A 19,044-nucleotide genomic window follows, 5' to 3' on the forward strand; every position below is an offset into this window, starting at 1 on the left:
ACCAAACCTATTTTGTGAGCAGAAAGCAGATGGCTGTTGCATCGGAGAATGCAGCAACCATCTGTCATCTCTGCCATTGAGATGCCGGAGCCTCCGCATCCCCAACAATTGAAGCCTGCAGGAAGAAACAAAGGTAAGGAAACTTTTTCTATCACTCTTCACTCACCTCACATACTTACCTCTCCACACTTGCACCCATCACTCACCTCCACAGTGCACTTTTGCACCCCTCCGATCCCCGTAGACCCACTGCTCGCCTCGGTGACCCTGGCAGGGTTTCCCGGGAAGCCCACACCTCTGTTGGAAAAATGAGGATAATCCTCTTAACTGCAGTAATCCCCTTCCCGCCTCCAGGAGACGGGACCCAGCGCGGGTCGAGTACCCGCCTCCTGGAAAGATGGCACGGAGGCGGGTTGGGGGCGGGATGGGTACCCACCCCCAGATTCTGCCATTTTCCCGGCAGTCCCGCCTCCAAACCCGCCTCCTCGGGGCTGGCAAAATCACCCCCATTAATTCAATCAGTACAAATTCTCCTCATCCAATAATACAAAATAATGAACACATTATTGGGTCAGAAATAACTCTGAACTACCATCCTGCATTTGCCGCCTTGCCATTTCAGCTTTCTGTTTGTAAATCTGACTGTCACTGAGTGTTTCTGTCACATTTTATCTCCCTGTGTTGACAGCCAGAGGGAAGGGTTGCCAGACCATCTCTGCTGAGCACCTGGGTACAGAGTTCCCAGCAGAATGGGTATGATGTATTTATTGATCACCAAAACAGATTAATACATTTCTTATTATTAATAGCCTTTAGAGAAAACAACATCCATGTCAGACCTTTAGCATATCAACCACCTTTCATCTCAGTGTTTTTTAAAACTTGTATGAATACACTTTACAGTACTTTAAAAATCCAGAATCTAAACATCATTATTTTTCCAAAATCCTAAAATATGACAGACACCTAAATAAAGAAGTATATATCTAACTTTTTCCAGTTCTGACGAAAAGTAATCGACTTGAAGCGTTAACTCTGTTTCTCTCTCCATGATGCTGCCTGACCTGCTGAGTATTTCCAGCATTTTCTGTTGTTGTTTCAGATTTCCAGCAACTGCAGTATTTTGCTATTGTATATATCCCTTATTGAATGGAGGATTGTAACTCTCAGGCAAGTGAATTATATGCAACGCCCATCTAAAAGGCTGCACATTTGGCAGATTGAAAAACAAATGACAGTGGAGAAGAAATGTGGTCATGTGGTTCAGCCTGTGAATTATTTTAATGGTTTCCTAAAGAGTAATCAACATTTTTGCAGTCAGTCATATGATATTGTGGGAAGGAAGGGGAGGTAGTGAAAATGTCATCTCTTTTTAGTAGGTAAAATAAACAATCTCTGTTTAGTAGGGCACCCGTATTCTGCCAACACTGATTTAAAAAGGCAATATGCAGAGTTAAGTGGAGGAATGCAGTACCTGTATTGAATGAGCTCAGATGACTGACTCTATGAAGTGTATTTTTCCACACAAATGCTACTGATTGTATTTCACTTCCTTTTTAAAAGATTAAGGCCTAGAAATTCAATAGCGCCACACTAGTTTTTCACGTGCAAAATGAGTGCCTATATGGTGGGCAGGGCGTGTGCGGTCATTACGCGCTGGAAGTGTGCTGTAAGCCATATTGGTAAAGGTAGAATTAGAGGCATCCAGGTCCCTATGCCTGAAACAGGCATCAGTCACTTTGCAAAACTTTGCTGCCCTGTACACAGTGGGCCCCTGGCCAGCTGCATTCAGGAAGGCATGGTCTACATGCGGCCTAAGCTATGGTCCTTATAGGGACCACAGGAGGCTGCCAGCAAAAAGGTTCTTTTTTAAAAAAAATGCTTACTTGAATGTGGAGTCGGGAGTAGCAGGAGAGCTCCTCCCAGGTCCACTGCAGTGCTGAACACTGTTGCTGGTCCCTGCTCAGCCCCCTCCTGATCGCCTCCTCTCTCCTGATCATTCCCCACCCCCACTCTCCTGTACTGACGATACAGCGGCCTGAAATTGAAATCCTTTTAACTGGCCTTATCCTAGGGTTGATTAACTCTGTATTTTGCCAGTATTATACTGGGATATTCCTGCCAAATTTACTCCAATATCAATATCAATTTGGCATGAATATCCTCCCCTGCCACCCCCCCCCCACCAACTGAGACCCACAAATCAGGAGGCTTGACACTGAAATAACTCTAAATTGTGGCTAAATATTCCCGTGCAAGCGCAGGAGATGCGATACCTGCCCTTTCATATGCTTCTTTCCCACCATCCAGGGCCCAAACACTCCTTCCAGGTGAAACTATTTCTTGTACTTCTTTCAATTTAGTATACTGCATTTTCTGCTCACGATGCAGTCTCCTCTACATTGGGGAGACCAAACGCAGTTTGGGTGATCGCTTTGCGGAACATCTCCGATCAGTCTGCAAGCATGACCCTGAGCTTCCGGTTGCCTATCACTTTAATTCTCCGCCCCACTCCCACTCCGACCCCTCTGTCCTCGGTCTCCTACATTGTTCTAATAAAGCTCAACATAAAAATCGAGGAACCGCAACTCATCTTTCAGTGAAGCACTTTACAACCTTCTGGACTCAACATTAAGTTCAGCAATTTCAGATCAGAAACACTGCTCTCATTTTTTGAACAGCAGGTGCTGGTAATGGTTTCACCATTGCCATTTACAGATCCTCCAGACCCATCTTTTATTTCTTTTCTTGTTCCATTACCATCCCCTTTTGCCTTGCACCATCAACCCTTTTGTCATATAATCACACCTGTCTTCCATCCCTTCAGTTGTTCCCTTCTTTCCTCCCCTCCTGCTCCCCCTCCCCCTTTCCCTGCCTCTGTACTTGCTTAAAAACTGTTACATCTCGAACTTCTTCCAGTTCTGATGAAAGGCCATCGAAGTGAAACATTGGCCCCGATATTTACGGGAAAGGAGCAGGGAGGCAGTTTTGCATTTGGGAAATCTGGAAGAACGGGTTTCCTTCAGGTCCTGCCAAACTTAACGGCAGAATCTGATTAACATTTTTTTGTCTCCATTTCCTGGCCACAGCCAGCCAGATTGAGAGGCTGGCTGTCGGGCGGGTAGGCCTTCGGCACCAGGCCACAGCTGGGGAGAGGAGAAGAGGAAGGGATTGGAAAGGCTGGAGAGGCAGGGGGAGATCGGAGGCTGTTTTCAGGGGAGATTGGAAGGGTCGGGGGGAGATCAGAGGCCACAGCCGGGGAGCACAGAGGAGGGAGGGAGGGATCGGAAAGACCGGCGGGGGGAAAACTGGAAAGGCCGGGTCGGTGGGCGATTATGGCTCAGGGGAACATCGTGGCTCGGGGTGGTGGGGGAGGGGGAGTAGTGGGGAGGCAGATTGGATCACTGGGTGGGGGGGGGGGGGAAATGGCCGATCGTGGAGGGGGGAAAGCAGGTAGATTGGTGGGCCGGGGGAAGCACTCCTGCTCCTCCTGACCCACAAGAAGTGCTGGAAAGGGATTTGCCTGTTGTATCCAGCAATCTACACCTCCCTTCAGCTGCCGAGTTTCCAGAGGCCCGGGAAACCTGGCCGGCTAGCCTGAAATTTAAAATGCAGGTAAAATATGAGGGACACAGCCTCATTAAAATATTTAAGTGAGCGTTGGTCACCAGTCCCGCCTCCGTTAAAAGTGGGTCGAAGCGGATTGGGTTCAGGTTTGAGATTTTTAAAAATTTTACATCCCACCCGACCCAAACCCACCCGTTTTTGGGAGTTAAAATTCCCCCCATTAACTCTGTTTCTCACGTCACAGATGCTGCCTGACCTGCTAAGTAGTTCCAGCAATTACTGTTTTTATTTCAGATTTCCAGCATCTGCAATATTTTGCTTTTGTTGTGGCTAAATGTAAGTTTAGAGAACATTTTTTTGCCATTGATGAAAGCAGGAAGCAGCAGTGAATATGCAGCATTATACAACAATGTATCTTTGTTAAATAAAAATAATAGTTGCTTTACAGTTTTTTTTAAACATGCACTATTATATCCTACAGATGTTTTTTTAAGCTTATCTTAAGCAACTAGTAGTCCATTTTGTTAAAGCTTGATCTGACTAATACAAACTACAACTAATGCTGCTGTAGGTGAGCATAGATATAACCTGATGGCCTACATCCTAGGGTTTTGAAAGAGTTGGTTATATAGTGGATGCATTGGTTGTCATCTTCCAGAATTCCACAGATTCCAGAACAGTTCCCGCAGATTGGAAGGTAGCAAATGTAACCCCACTATTTAAGAAAGGAGGGAAAGAGAAAACGGGGAATTACAGACCAGTTAGCCTGACATCAGTAGTAGGGACAATGGTGGAATCTATTATTAAGGACATGGTAACAGGGCACTTAGAAAATAATAATCGGATTGGGCAGAATCAACACGGATTTATGAAAGGGAAATCATGTTTGACGAATCTGTTAGAATTTTTTGAGGTTGTAACTAGCAGAATAGATAAGGGGGAACCAGTGGATGTGGTATATTTGGATTTTCAGAAGGCATTCGATAAGGTGCCACAAAAGAGGTTATTAAACAAAATTAGGGCTCATGGGATTGGGGGTAATATACTAGCATGGATTGAGGATTGGTTGACGGACAGAAATCAGAGAGTGGGAATCAGCGGGTCATTTTCGGGTTGGCAGGCTATAACTAGTGGGGTTATAGGATCAGTGCTTGGGCCTCAGCTATTCACAATCTATATCAATCATTTTGATGAGGGAACCAAATGTAATATATCGAAGTTTGCTGATGACACAAAGCTAGGTGGGAATGTAAGTTGTGAGGAGGATGCAAAGAGGCTTCAAGGGGATATAGACAGGCTAAGTGAGTGGGCAAGAACATGGCAAATGGATTATAATGTGGAGAAATGTGAAGTTATCCACTTTGGTAGGAAAAATAGAAAAGCAGAGTATTTTTTAAATGGTGAGAGATTGGGAAATGTTGGTGTTCAGAGGGACCTAGGTGTCCTTGTACACAAATCACTGAAAGTTAATATGCAGGTACAGCAAGCAATTGGGAAAGCAAATGGTATGTTGGCCTTTATTACAAGAGGATTTGAGTATAAAAGTAAAGACGTCTTACTGCAATTATATAGGGCCCTGGTGAGACCACACCTGGGGCTAAAAATTGAGTAGCGCCCCAATTGAGGCGCTAGTGACCCGGAAAAATTAGCGCCGTCACGCCGGAAATTGAGTGGTTGCGCCCCAAGAGGGAAGTGGGGCGCTACTGGAAGCGCCCCGCATCCCTCTTGGGGCGCTGCGAGTGAATATCGTGGTGCTACGTGCCGCAGCGCCACACGCTGTGGCACGTCACGCTGCGGTATTGCAGGCCTTCCTCCCCTTCTTAAAGGGGAGGGGCCTTGTGCAGCCTGAACTGGGGCCTAGCTGGGCCCCCGGGGATCGGGAGTGCAGGCAAAAGAGCTCGGCACCCAAGAGAAGTGCCGGGCTCTTGGAGCGCAGCCGGCACTCCACGGGGTAGGGGGCGTTCAGGAGGCCGGGGACGGGAGCGCAGGCAGGTGCTGGCAGGCCGCCAGCAACAAAAATCACCACCCCGCACCTCGCCTTTAAATTGCGCCTCCCCGGCCGCAGGTACGCCCCCCTGACCCTGTCGGACATAGCGTCCGGCGGTAAATCAGGGGGCGCTCCCGAAGATCGCGGCCGGGGCGTGAGCGGGGCGCTGTGCACACCAATGACATCATCGCCAGCGGCGCAGCGCTACCGGTTAGCGCCACCACTAACCTCCCGCTGAATTTTGCGGGAGGCGTGGGCAGTGCCGCGCCCGGGCGCTAGTTGGTTTGCGCCCCACTTAGCGCCCTCTTAAGGCGCTAACGGGTGGTGCTACCAACTGAATTTTTCCCCCCTGGAGTATTGTGTACAGTTTTGGTCTTCTTACCTAAGGAAGGATACACTTGCCATAGAGGGAGTGCAACGAAGGTTCACCAGACTGATTCCTGGGATGGGGTGATTGTCCTATGCGGAGAGATTGAGTAGATTAGGCCCAAATTCGCTGGAGTTTAGAAGAATGAGAGGTGATCTCATTGAAACATACAAAATTCTTACAGGGCTTGACAGGGTAGATGCAGGAAGGATGTTTCCCCTGGCTGAGGAGTCTAGAACCAGGGGTCACAGTCTCAGAATAAGGGGTCGGCCATTTAGGACTGAGATGAGGAGAAATTTCTTCACTCAGAGGGTGCTGAATCTTTGGAATTCTCCACCTCAGAGGGCTGTGGAGGCTCAGTCGTTGAGTATATTCAAGACAGAGATCGATAGATTTTTGGATATTAAGGGAATCGGGGATATGGGGACCGGGCATGAAGGTGGAGTTGAGGTAATAGATCAGCCATGATCTTATTGAATGATGGAGCAGGCTCGAGGGGCCAAATGGCCTACTCCTACTTCTTATGTTCTTATGTAAAGGTATTCCAATAGATGAAATATGTCCTAACTGCAAAGTTACCATCGAAGACAGTGGCCTAGAAATTCAGTTGCGTTTGCGCCCAATTAGGGGCGAAAGAGTGGGTTGCGCCGGAAGTTGCGTCGCGCCCGAAATTAGGTGGGCCCTAACATCGGCGTTAGCCGGTAGCGCTGCGCCGGCACCGATGACGTCATCGGTGTGCGCAGTGCCCCGGTACTGCCCGAAACCACGCCGATCCCCATCTTCAGTAGCGGCCGCCTCTTCCGTGGCGGGCGCTAACAACATCGGGAGACCGGGTCCTTACTGCAGCCTTAGCGGCGCAAGTTAAGGTGGAGGTGCGGGGCCGCCGCCTGCCCGCACCTCCTTCCCCGGCCTCCTCCACCCCCCCCCCCGCGGCATTGCCGGCTGGTTTCCGTGGAGCCCGGCACTTCTCCGTTGTGCCGGGCTCTTTTGCCGGCACTTGCAATCGGGGCTCCGGCCGTTGCAGGCACCTCCCCCTTAAGAGAAGGGGGAGGCCTGCAGTACAGCAGCCTGCCGCACCGCATCGGGTGGCGCAGCGGGACCGGGAGCGCTGAAATTCACTTTCAGCGCCCCAAGCGGGGCGGACACACCCTGTACCAGCGCCTGGTTCCGCTTTGGGGCGCTGAAAGTGAATATGGGGCGGGCACAACTGGCTCCGCGGCGGGCGCAAAATTTTCGGCGCAAACGTGCTGGCGGGGCTATACCCAATTTCATTGTGCATTATCTGTTGATTGTCCTATGTGTACTTGTAAGAAACCTGGATGACGAGTGTTGGTCACTTCTGTTTGTTTGGCAGCACAAACTTCAAGTCGAAAGTGTGACTTCACATAATGAATTGTGGCATAGAATTTATCAGTGAGCAAAGTATTGAGGTTTTTTTAGAACTGATATGTTGTGGATTTTGCATGTTGCAACTATTTTCTGCTTCTGTGGATTATGTTATTATGGTAGAAGTTTTATGCATATAAAAATATTGTTCAAAAGAAAATCAAGCAAAATATGGAGAAGCAAAAAAAAGAAAGGTCATGGAAGGATATGAAAAGGACCAGCAGGTAGCATAATGGAAATAGTGAAAGATTTTATTCACATAGGTAAAAGAATATTTAAAGAGTAGGGTCCTTCTTATGGAGGATGAAAGAATGGTGGAGAGACTCAACAAACATTTCAGTGCGAAGAAATGTGAGGTGTTACATTTTGGGAGGAAAATAAACAGAGGACATATACACAAATCATAAAACCTTCAAAATTCTTAAGTCCAAGAATTCTTAAGCGGTCCCTATATTTAGGGGCGTGCCCAGTATTTAATCATATGGTAGTATAACCCCGGGGTGTAACAATAGTATCCTCTGTGATCTGAACTCGATATTGTGTCTTTTGCGTGTGCCATTATGGACGCTCCTCTATCCTCTAACGTTTCAGCAGGCAGACTGAGAAACACTTTTAGCAAAACAAGAGCAGATAATAATCGATAAACTGCTTTATTTTACAGACGTCAGTTAAATGTACAGAGTAACTCACTTCATTTAACTTTAAACCTCTCCTTCTGAATAAGAAAAATCATAAACTATGCAGCCCGGTCCCAGTTAGTGAGCTATATACACTTGTTACAAGTCCCTCTTAGCTTTGAAATAGACAAAGTTTTACACGGACTTGGTTGAAAGCCTAGGCTTTTCTTGCCTTCCCTAACAGATCTGCACATGTGGGTCTTTGTACTGCCGCTTTCTCCTGGACAGGAAATTAGTGGCAGATCTGTGACCCTCTCCCTGCCTGGGATTGGCTAGTAAGTCTGCTAATTAAACTGGCTGCCATTCCCTCACCCCCACACTTAGCGTGATCGCTAGAAACCATTTCCTCCTATTCTGAAATTGAATGGAGTCTCCTTGGCATAATGTTTAACATCCGTGTGGCTGGTCAGCGGAATGCACGGGCCAGTCGCCCGAGAGCTGTGGCAGGAGGTCCAGCCCATTTCTGTTGTCAGTGGGGTGTCACTCTAGCTGCTTGCCTCTCCAACGGTCTTGTCCATGCCTGGGGGGCCCTGGAGAGGGAGCATGCTGAGTACACCTGTATGCTTGAGGCCTTCCGTGACCGGTGGGCACCGCAAGGACTGGAGTGTTTTGTGGAAACTAGGAATAACTGCCCAGAATTTGCTGGAGTGGGGCATCTCGCTGTGTTCCCCATTTGTTAGAATTTTTTTCCTCACCCTTCAACTCGCAAAAAACATTTGCGTCACAAATTGCTGGAAGTATGAGCTGATAACAGCACGGCGAGGTCAACGGCAAATCTGAGACCTTGGTGAATGATGGGACCAACAGTCTATCTCCTTAAAGAAAGATTTAAGGATAGAAAAAGAAACAGGAATGACGGAGAATGAAATAGGGTGAATTAGAGTGTAATTATATACAGAAAGAGAAATAAAGAGAGGGAAAGAAAAATTGGATTGAGAAAAAAGATACAGAAAGAAAGAGTAAGAAAAAAACTTCAAAAAAATTAATTTTAGAAACCTCAAGGAACAATTTACAACCTGCAGGAATGAGACTCCAAAGTTCCAATTGTTCCCTTTCTGAGCCGGAGAGGTTGAGTTGCATTGCAGAAATATAAATCTTATCATTATAAGGGTCCTTACGTCGTTAAATACCACCCCTAACTTTCTGCGACAAGTTTAATTCGTTTTAACAGCGCAAATGCAGCAATTTCTTTACACTCATGGGGGGGGGGGGAGGGGGTTGACATTGAGCTTCCGTTTTTGTGAGGCTAATGGCGGAGCAGCACACATCTTCCAGCAATTTGTGATGATTCGCAACTCGTGGGGTATCTCTTTCTCACCACAAATTGCTATTTTTTTTACACACTATGCTTTTCTATTTTTCCTACCAAAGTGGATAACTTCACATTTCTCCACATTATATTCCATTTGCCGTGTTCTTGCCCACTCACTTAGCCTGTCTATATCCCCTTGAAGCCTCTTTGCATCCTCCTCACAACTTACATTCCCACTTAGCTTTGTATCATTAGCAAACTTCGATATATTACATTTGGTCCCCTCATCTAAATCATTGATATAGATTGTGAATAGCTGAAGCCCAAGCACTGATCCTTTAGGTACCCCACTAGTTACAGCCTGCTAACCTGAAAATTACCAGTTTATTCCTGTGCTCTGTTTTCTGTCCGTTAACCAATCCTCAGTCCATGCTAGTATATTACACCCAATCCCATGAGCCCTAATTTTGTTTAATAACCTCTTTTGTGGCACCTTATCGAATGCCTTCTGAAAATCCAAATACACCACATCCACTGGTTCCCCCTTATCTATTCTGCTAGTTACAACCTCAAATAACTCTAACAGATTCATCAAACATGATTTCCCTTTCATAAATCCGTGCTGATTCTGCCCAATCCAATTATTATTTTCTAAGTGCCCTGTCACCATGTCCTTAATAATAGATTCTAGCATTGTCCCTACTACTGATGTCAGGCTAACTGGTCTGTAGTTCCCCGTTTTCTCTTTCCCTCCTTTCTTAAATAGTGGGGTTACATTTGCTACCTTCCAATCCGTGGGAACCGTTCTAGAATCTGTGGAATTCTGGAAGATGACAACCAATGCATCCACTATCTCTACAATTCTTTCAAAACCCTAGGATGTAGGCCATCAGGTCCAGGGGATTTATCGACTTTCAGTCCCATTAATTTCTCCAGTACTTTTTTTTACTATCACTAATTTCTTTCAGTTCCTCATTCTCGCTGGACCTTTGGTTCTCCGGCAGGTTTTTTGTGTCCTCTTCTGTTAAGACAGACGCAAAGGCCACGATTTTGTGCTTCGAGGCAGCTTGGGAGCGGGTCAGCTGCCTTCCAGGTTCCAGTCCCGCCCCCAACTACATCCGGCCCACAGACGTGATTTTATGTCAATTGGCCTTGTTCAACCCGCCCTGTGGGCTTGCCGGCCAATTAAGAGGAAGCTGGTGTCAGATGACGTCATTTGATGATGTGTCATCTTCCAGTTTTCTTAAAGGGACCACGCACAATTTTTTTTGACAGTTGATTTTTCAGTGTTTGACAGCATTGAGGTGCTGTAAACACTGACAATCACTGTACAAAGGTAAGCTCTTGCACCCAGGCACCCCTGTGACTCCCTCCTTAGGCTAGAACAGATGTCAGCTGCAGGTGAGGTTACAGAAGCGATCTGTCACTGGTGAGAGAGGTTCTCCCAATGAGGTGGGACTATACATACAATTCAAAACCTGTTACCTACAGAAAAGTCAAAATGCATTAAAAATGAATTTCCCAACATTTTCTTACCTCTGAAACTCACCAGTGCACCATTGGATCCTTCACACCACTTCTGCAGCTGACATCAGTGCATAAACATTACAGCAAACACACAACACGCCACACTTACCTGGCGTGGTGTCTGGACGTCAGGAAGCCCGCAGTAGAAGTGTCAAAATTGGAAAAAGCCTGTTCACTGCCTGTTAACATGCAGTTAACAAGCAGTTAAGTGGCTATAATCCTCTTCCTGCCGCTAGGTGTCGGGTCCATGCGCAAATCGTGAAAGCGACACTTGGGAAGATTGATTGGAGGCGGGTTGACAGCAGGTTTCTGACCCGCTGTCAATCTTTGCGATTTTGCCAGATGTCCTGCCTCCAAACTCGCCCCGAGTGCCGGCAAAATTCCAGCCAAAATATTTGTTTAATTTCTCTGTCATTTCCTTATTCCCCGTTATAATTTCTCCTGTCTCAGCCTGTAAGGGACCTACATTTACTTTCGCTAATCTTTTCCTTTTTACATACGTAGAGAAGCTTTTAAAGTCTGTTTTTGTGTCTCACGCAAGTTTACTCTCATATTCTATTTTCCCTTTCTTTATCAATTTCTTGGTCCTCCTTTGCTGAATTCTAAAATCCTCCCAATCCTCAGGCTTACTGCTCTTGCAGCATTATAAGCCTCTTCCTTTGATCTAATACTATCTTTAACTTCTCTTGTTAGCCACGGTTGGACCACTTTTCCTGTGGGGTTTTTGTGCCTTAAAGGAATGTATATTTGTTGTAAATTATGTATTAGTTCTTTAAATGCTAACCATTGCTTGTCTACCATCACACCTTTTAATGTAGTTTCCCAATCTACCTTAGCCAACTCGCCCCTCATACCTACGTAGTTTGCTTTGTTTAGATTTAAGACCCTAGTTTCGGATTTAACTAAATCACTTTCAAACTTAATCTAAAATTCTATCATAATATAGTCACTCTTCCCTAAGGGCCCCTTTACTACAAGGTTATTAATTAACCCTTTCTCATTGCACAATACTAGATCCGCAGGGATCAGTGCTGGGGCCTCAACTATTTACAATCTATATTAACGAATTGGATGAAGGGACCGAATGTAATGTAACCAAATTTGCTGATGATACAAAGATAGGTGGGAAAGCAAATTGTGTGGAGGATGCAAAGAATCTCCAAAGGGATATAGATAGGCTAACTGAGTGGGCAAAAATCTGGCAGATGGAGTTTAATGCGAGAAAATGCGAGGTTATCCATTTTGGTAGGAAAATAAAAAAGCAAATTGTTATTTAAATGGGGAGAGATTACAAAATGCTGAGGTACAGAGGGATCTGGGGGTCCTTGTACATGAATCACAAAAAGTTAGCATGTGGGTACAGCAAATAATTAGGAAGGCAAATGGAGTGTTGGCCTTTATTGCAAAGGGAATGGTGTATAAAAGTAGGGAAGTCCTGTTACAACTGTACAGGGCGTTGGCGAGACCACTGCGTACAATTTTGGTCTCCTTATTTAAGGAAGGATATACTTGCATTGGAGGCAATTCAGAGAAGGTTCACGAGGTTGATTCCGGAGATGAAGGGATTGTTTTATGAAGAAAGGTTGAGCAGGTTGGGCCTATACTCATTGGAGTTTAGAAGAATGAGAGGGAATCTTTATGAAACATATAAGATTCTGAAGGGGCTTGACGGGGTAGATGCAGAGAGGATGTTTCCCCTCATGGGGGAATCTAGAACTAGGAGGCATAATTTCAGAATAACAGGGCATCCATTTAAATCGGAAATTAGGAGGAATTTCTTCTCTGAGGGTCGTGAATCTTTGGAATTCTCTTCCCCAGAGAGCTGTGGAGGCTGGGTCATTGAATATATTTAAGGTGGAAATACACAGATTTTTGAAAGATAAGGGAGTCAAGGGTTATGGGAGCGAGCAGAGAAGTGGAGTTGAGGCCAAGATCAGATCAGCCATGATCTTATTGAATGGCGGAGCAGGCTCGAGGGGCCAAATGACCTACTCCTGCTCCTATGTCTTATGTTCTTATCTAAAATAGCCTGTTCCCTAGTTAGTTTCATAGGAATGTCCGAGCTTCCAATTAACTGAAACTTGTCTTTATGTATGAAGCATATGGGGTAGCGTGACACAGGGCAAACAACTTACCATTATACCTCTGAGGTATGCATGGAAATAATACAGACTGCTCACCATAACCTCCTGATCTCTGCAATAGGTAGAAAAACACCTTGTAATAAACAATTAGTAGTTTTAGCTTGAGTGTAGCTCGAAAGAATATGCACAGAAACAAGTTAGATCAGCAGATAAAAATATCACTACAGTACGTAACTTTTACTAGAAGTTTAAGCTGGTTCCAAAACAAAATTCTGAAGTCTTAGCACTCTTATTTTTTAACGAGTATGTGATGATATTTTTTACATGAGAAATGAATTCTCATGGAGGCATCCTCCCTATCCTGTATAGCAGTACAATGAAATAGGAAAATTGAAAATGGGCACAAACCTGGTTATAAGTTGTAAGTTACTTGGGGCAGTGTTATTTCCAAGGACGGACACAGAAGGAAGTGGGGTTGGAAGGGGAAGGGGCTGTGAGGGGTGAGGGATAAAAGGAAGTGATCAGAGATGGCCTTGTCTGTGATTGAGATGATGGGAATAGAGAGACCATGTGAGAGGGCCACGTCAAGGGGATGGCCACTGTAGTAACCTGGGAGGTTATGAGTAACCTGATCCACCAGGTGGTGCTGTGGCAATTGCTCTCCTGAGTTAAGTCTGATCTGTACTGGTTGTACTCTTTGTTTTTGCTGCCTCATGGCAGAAGCTTTTATGTGCAACTGTTGATTAAACCATGTTAAGGAGTTAACCTGTGTCTGTCTCCATCTATGGCCACCTCAAGATACCACAGCCACAAATATGGGTAGGGGAGTTTATATGAAGGGAGAGTTTAAGGGAGGACGCAAGGACAGTGAACTTAGCGGAGAGAGGGCAAGGTGAGTTGAGATGGGGTTTGAAATCACCAAGGATGAGATCCCGCTTAGTGCATAGGCTGAAGGAGGAAAGTTGTGAGGATGTCTCGGTGAGAAACTTGCCTTTGGACTTGGGTGGGCGGTAGAGAACAGGATTTTAAGGGAGAGGTGAGAGGGAAGAGGGATGGAACAAGGTGAGGTACTCAAAGGAGGAGAAGATGCTAGAGGAGTAGTGGGACAGACCAAAGTGAGATTGGCGATGATGGACACACCACCACTGCAGACAAAGGAATAAAGGGAATCTCAAAATAAAGTCTCCGTGGCTTACATTAAAAAAAAAATTGTGCTTTGAGGTCACTACGAGTTCAAATAAAAATATACACTGTAGAAATTCTTTTAACTTGAAACAGGACGGACATTACAGTAATGATGGCTGAATATAAAAACAAATATGAGTCGCTGATGAAATTTTGCTGCCGATGGGTTAGTTAAAAATAATGCAACGAAAAGTTTGCAGTTAATATACCAAGTTTTATACTCCTCCAGGTGTATGGAAATCTAAAACAAATTGGCATACTAAAAATGCTTGACTCCAACTGATCTTTGTACTGAACCTTTCTGTTTCTTTATCCTCAGCCAACAGTTTCAACCACTTAAAGACTTCTGCATCAGAGCATAGGCCCAGTCTGCCACATACTTCCAAGCCAGTTCAGAGAACTTTCAAGAGCAGAGCAGGAAACGATGCTCAGGACATAAATGGGAGAAATACCCCAAATACATTCATATCACACGCAACAAGTCCAAAGCCTCAAGGTAAGTTATTCCTGTAACTGTACATTAATGAAATGCAAAAGGATCTGGTGAACATGGGGAATTTCACAGTAGTAATGTATGAACCTCATTGTTGGGAATTACCTGCATCATGTGACAGAGCAGATAAAATCCAGGATGCTTCCTGTGGTAAGATTTTTGTAATATGATATGCTGTTAGGAATTTCTACAGGAAAGAAGGATATGCAGGAGATGAGCACGGTAAATGGCGTGGATGGATTTAAAATAGTGGATAGGAGGAGCAACTTCCAGCTTGCTGAGAGCAATGGTGGTCATTGAGAGCAATGGTTATCTCATTGAAACATATAAAATTCTTACAGGACTTGACAGGGTAGATGCTGAGAGGATGTTTCCACTGGCTGGAGAGTCTAGAACCAGGGATCACAGTCTCAGAATAAGGGGTCGGCCATTTAGGACTGAGATGAGGAGAAATTTCTTCACTCAAGGGTTGTGAATCTTTGGAATTCTCTACCCCAGAGGACTATGGATACTCAGTCATTGAGTATATTCAAGACAGAAATCAATAGATTTTTGGATATTAAGGGAATCAAGGGCTATGGGGATAGTGCAGGAAGATGGAGTTGAGGTTGAAGATCAGCCATGATCTTATTTAATGTTCTTATGTCACAATATAAATGTGCTTCTTCCTCCCGAATCCTCTACAGGATAGCTCCCCGTTTAAAAAGAAATGTAATCATGCCAAATCCAACAGTGCCCCAAATGAGTGGCCTCAGCATGATCGAGACCTGGACCTGGCCTGGTACTGCCGTGGGTACTGACAGAGCTATGATTCACTCCACATTTCACTGCTGGAAACAGCTGGTCTAAGCATGAATACTTCAGCTAATAGGAGAAAAATCAAAAAGAGGACAACAGTAATGTGCGCTTGCTGAGGCCAGAATACTGTAGATAACATAAATCAGATCTGAACTCCTAAAGATTAATTACACAAGTAGCACAGTGCTGCATTGCAGGACCAGCTGCAGCACAAGCTTAACAGAGACAGAGGGGGGAATGTTTACATAGAGACACGCTGGGAGTGGGGGGGATTCGGTAGTGCGCGGGAAACCCGGAAGTCTGGGTCTCCCCACACGCTGTGGAGATTTAACTCCACAGCGTGCATCTTTCCATTTGGGTAGGGAGCACTCCGGAGGAGGCCGCAGGACCAGATAGGTCCATTCCCCGACCCCGTGGTCGGGGGGTCCGATCCCAAGGAGGGTCCAATCCCTGACCACGGGGGCAGTCCGATCCCCGAACCCGGGGTGGGGGGTTCCGATCACTGACCAGGGGTGGGGGGGCGGGGGAGTCCGATCCTGGTTGGGGGGAGTATTAGTTTGTATGGGGAGGGGGGGTCAGCTTGGAGGGCTGGGAGGAAGCACTCCTACTCCCCCCTGGTCCACAAGGAGCGATCCCAAAGGCTGTCCTCGCTGCAGCTGCCGGGTTTCCTGAGGCCCAGGAAACCTGGCCGGCCACAGTAAAACCTGCACAACAAGTTAAATCCAAGGCTTCTAGTCTATTTAACATAGTTAAAATGCCAACCCACCTCCTGGGAGCAGGTTGGCTGCCCACCCCTTGTTCCGCCTCTGGTAAAACCCAGAAGTAGGTGGGTTGGAGCCGGCTTCCTGAAATGCGTTGAATTTATGGTAATTCAACCCCCGATCCGCACCCACCCCCACCCGGTCACCCATGTTAAAATTCCCCCCCTAGTTCAGCAATGTCCCACGGAGCCCACCAGCAGAGGACATGTACCAGACCCATCCTGTTTGTTTGGCCAAAGAAAAAGACACCCCAGCATGATCAGAGAGTAAGCTTAGCATTCCCAGCATTAGAACAAAGGTCCAGTCTACATCCATCCAAAATACTTCACAGCCAATGGATTACTTTTGAATTGTTGTCACTGTTGTGTTGTAGGCAAACATGGAAGTCAATTTGCACCTAGCAAAATCCCACAAACAGCAGATAAGATAAATGCCCAATTAATCTGTTTTGGTCGTATGGTTTGAGGGATGAATGTTGGCCAGGACACTGGGAGATCTCCTGCTCTTTGAATAGTGCGTTGCGATCTTTTACATTCGCCTGAACAGTAAAACAGGATCTTGGTTTAGCATCTCACACAAGAAAGGCACCTCTAACAATGCAGCACTCCCGCAGTACTGCAGTGAAGTGTCATTCTAGATTATGTGCTTAAGTCCAAGTTGTGCCTTACTTCATTATTAGTTAGTGGTTGTGTTGCAGAAGCAAGCAACTGTGATTATGTAATCAAACAACTTGTACTCTACTTTTTAAAATGCTTCATTGTCCCCTAAATCATAACAAAGAATTAATTTAACATGCCCTCCCTAAATAGAGATACTCCAATGAATTCATGACTTCATCATATAGGAGATGTAAATCCCAGGGGACCGAAGAGCTCAAAAGACAAAAATCCCCAGGGATGGATGGGTAAAATAATGGAATCAATTATCAAAAACAAATGTGAGGATTACCTGTATGAGAATGGCCTCCTAAACAGCAGCAAAGATGAACTCAAAAGCAGAGAAGATTCTACCTGACCAACCTCCTTGGTTTTTTGAGGAAATGATATTCCATGTTGGCTGAGGAAAAGCCTTATGACATGATGTAATTTGACAAAAGGCTACCATTTAAGCTTAAGGCCTTGGGATTCAGGATAAAATTTGGAAAATGATAATAAGGGTCGGAAGCAGCAAGTTAAAGCAGAGGGAAATGCAGTGTGGTGCACCATGAATCGATTTTGGGCCCCCCAACTGTTTCTAATTTGGATTCAGAAGCTCAATGCAAAAGGGTCAAATAAACAGGTGTGATAGTTGAATCTGAGGAGGCAGTTTGAGAACCACAAAATCAGTTGCACACATTATGCAAATGAGCAGAATTGTTGTTCATTTCAGCACTGACCAGTAAGGAAGCAAGGCACAATCAAAAGATGAAATTTAATAAGAACATGTGTAAAGAAAGGGTGACATAAGTACTCGATGAATGGCGTTGAAATATCTCGGGATGAACTTGAAAGAGACCTATGGGTTTTAGTTAACCTGTTCCTTCACTACAGAACAGCAATCAACAAAGAAAAGATAATTCTGAATTATATAGCCAAAATAGTAGGAAGGTTACTCAAATTGCATAGTGCTCTGGTCATACCACACTCTGATTACTGTGTTCAATGTCAACCACTGAGCTACAAGACTGATCAGTAGCATCAGAGGACTGAGTGATTTGGAAAGACTGGAAGAATTTGGTCTTTTTGGAGGCAAGAGAGAGGTGATTTTATAGAGATATTAAGATAGTACACTGTGCAGAAAATGTTGATCTGGAGCCCTACTTCTAACTAAACTGTGGCAGCACAATAAGGAGGCACATGTTCAAAATAATAAAAGGCATATTTAGAGTTGATGTTAGGAAGATCTCCACAAAGAGTGGTCAACGCTTTGAATGTACTTTCAGCTAGGGTAGCGGAGGGGAGAAATCTTAAATTGTTCAAAAAATAAGTGGAGACCATGATTGGGGGCGGTAAATATTTTCTGGATGAATGCTCCAAGATGGGTAAAATAGTCTTCCTCATCTGTATCAATGCTATCACAAGAGGCACAGGTTGAAACTAGCAAAAGATATGAGGCCATTCTCATTCAGGTAATCCTCACATTTGTCAAGATGTCAAGAAGTTCTTCATACAAAGAATGATTTTTAGGTAAAATACTCGAGGTAAAAGCCTTGGAATCATTTAAGTATTGAAAACCAATAGCCCCAGATCTCTTTCAACATCACCCATAACTAACTCACACCATTCATGGAGTATGTATGTGTAACACTTGACACTTAGCCACAGTGAATTTTATCTGCCTCTAGTCGGTCTATTTACATGTTTCATCAAACTCATTATGTCGACTATTGGCTGCCTCTTCAGGCTACTTTGCCCCCTTTCCATCTTCCTCCCCAGTTTAGAATTAGCTTTCAGTCTGACTGATTTGCAGTGAGCTTCTGAATCCAAGTGTCTTAACGTGAATCCATAAGGCACTCCATGCAGCACATCCTCCCCCCAGCATCATTCTTCCTTTGTCTGAGATCCGTTTCTAAAGGGTATGTTTTTATTTTTATCAGAAAGATGCAAATTAACAATGTGTTTTCCAATATATTCTGTTGTTGCATTACTGTTTTAAATTGTGTGGAGGTATCTCATTGAGAGTGTACTTTAAACAATTGAGTTTACATTCTGCCTTAAATATCTTAATTTGGTCAGTTGGTGTAACCCAGCTTACTGATTTCCTTGAACTGAAAATTCCAGTTGGGAAACATTACAGTTTTGCAATGTGCAGCAATGTTACAGCCTCATTTGAACTGCAAGTGAAATGTGTGCATTGAATGTGTGACATGGGAAAAATGAGAGAAAACATCAATTAAAACTATATCTACATTTGTTTTTAGATGTATGGATGTCATAAGTTCAGTCGATAGGTGAAATACAGACCCTAGAGTTGTGATCTTC

At 44.9% G+C, this 19,044-nt stretch overlaps 1 protein-coding gene across 1 annotated transcript in view; it reads left to right on the forward strand.

Moving 5' to 3' along the window:
- The window catches only part of LOC147106085 (FYVE, RhoGEF and PH domain-containing protein 4-like), a 354,273-nt gene that overhangs the window by 249,370 nt on the left and 85,859 nt on the right, over positions 1-19,044 (forward strand). Inside the window, exon 2 of the mRNA XM_086008844.1 lies at positions 14,352-14,528. Coding sequence (XP_085864970.1) covers positions 14,352-14,528 — 177 coding nt within the window. The remainder of the gene's footprint in view (positions 1-14,351; positions 14,529-19,044) is intronic.

Source organism: Somniosus microcephalus, chromosome 16 (assembly GCF_052327205.1).
Source record: "Somniosus microcephalus isolate GS21.2 chromosome 16, FLI_Smic_1.0, whole genome shotgun sequence".
Lineage (NCBI taxonomy): Eukaryota > Metazoa > Chordata > Chondrichthyes > Squaliformes > Somniosidae > Somniosus > Somniosus microcephalus.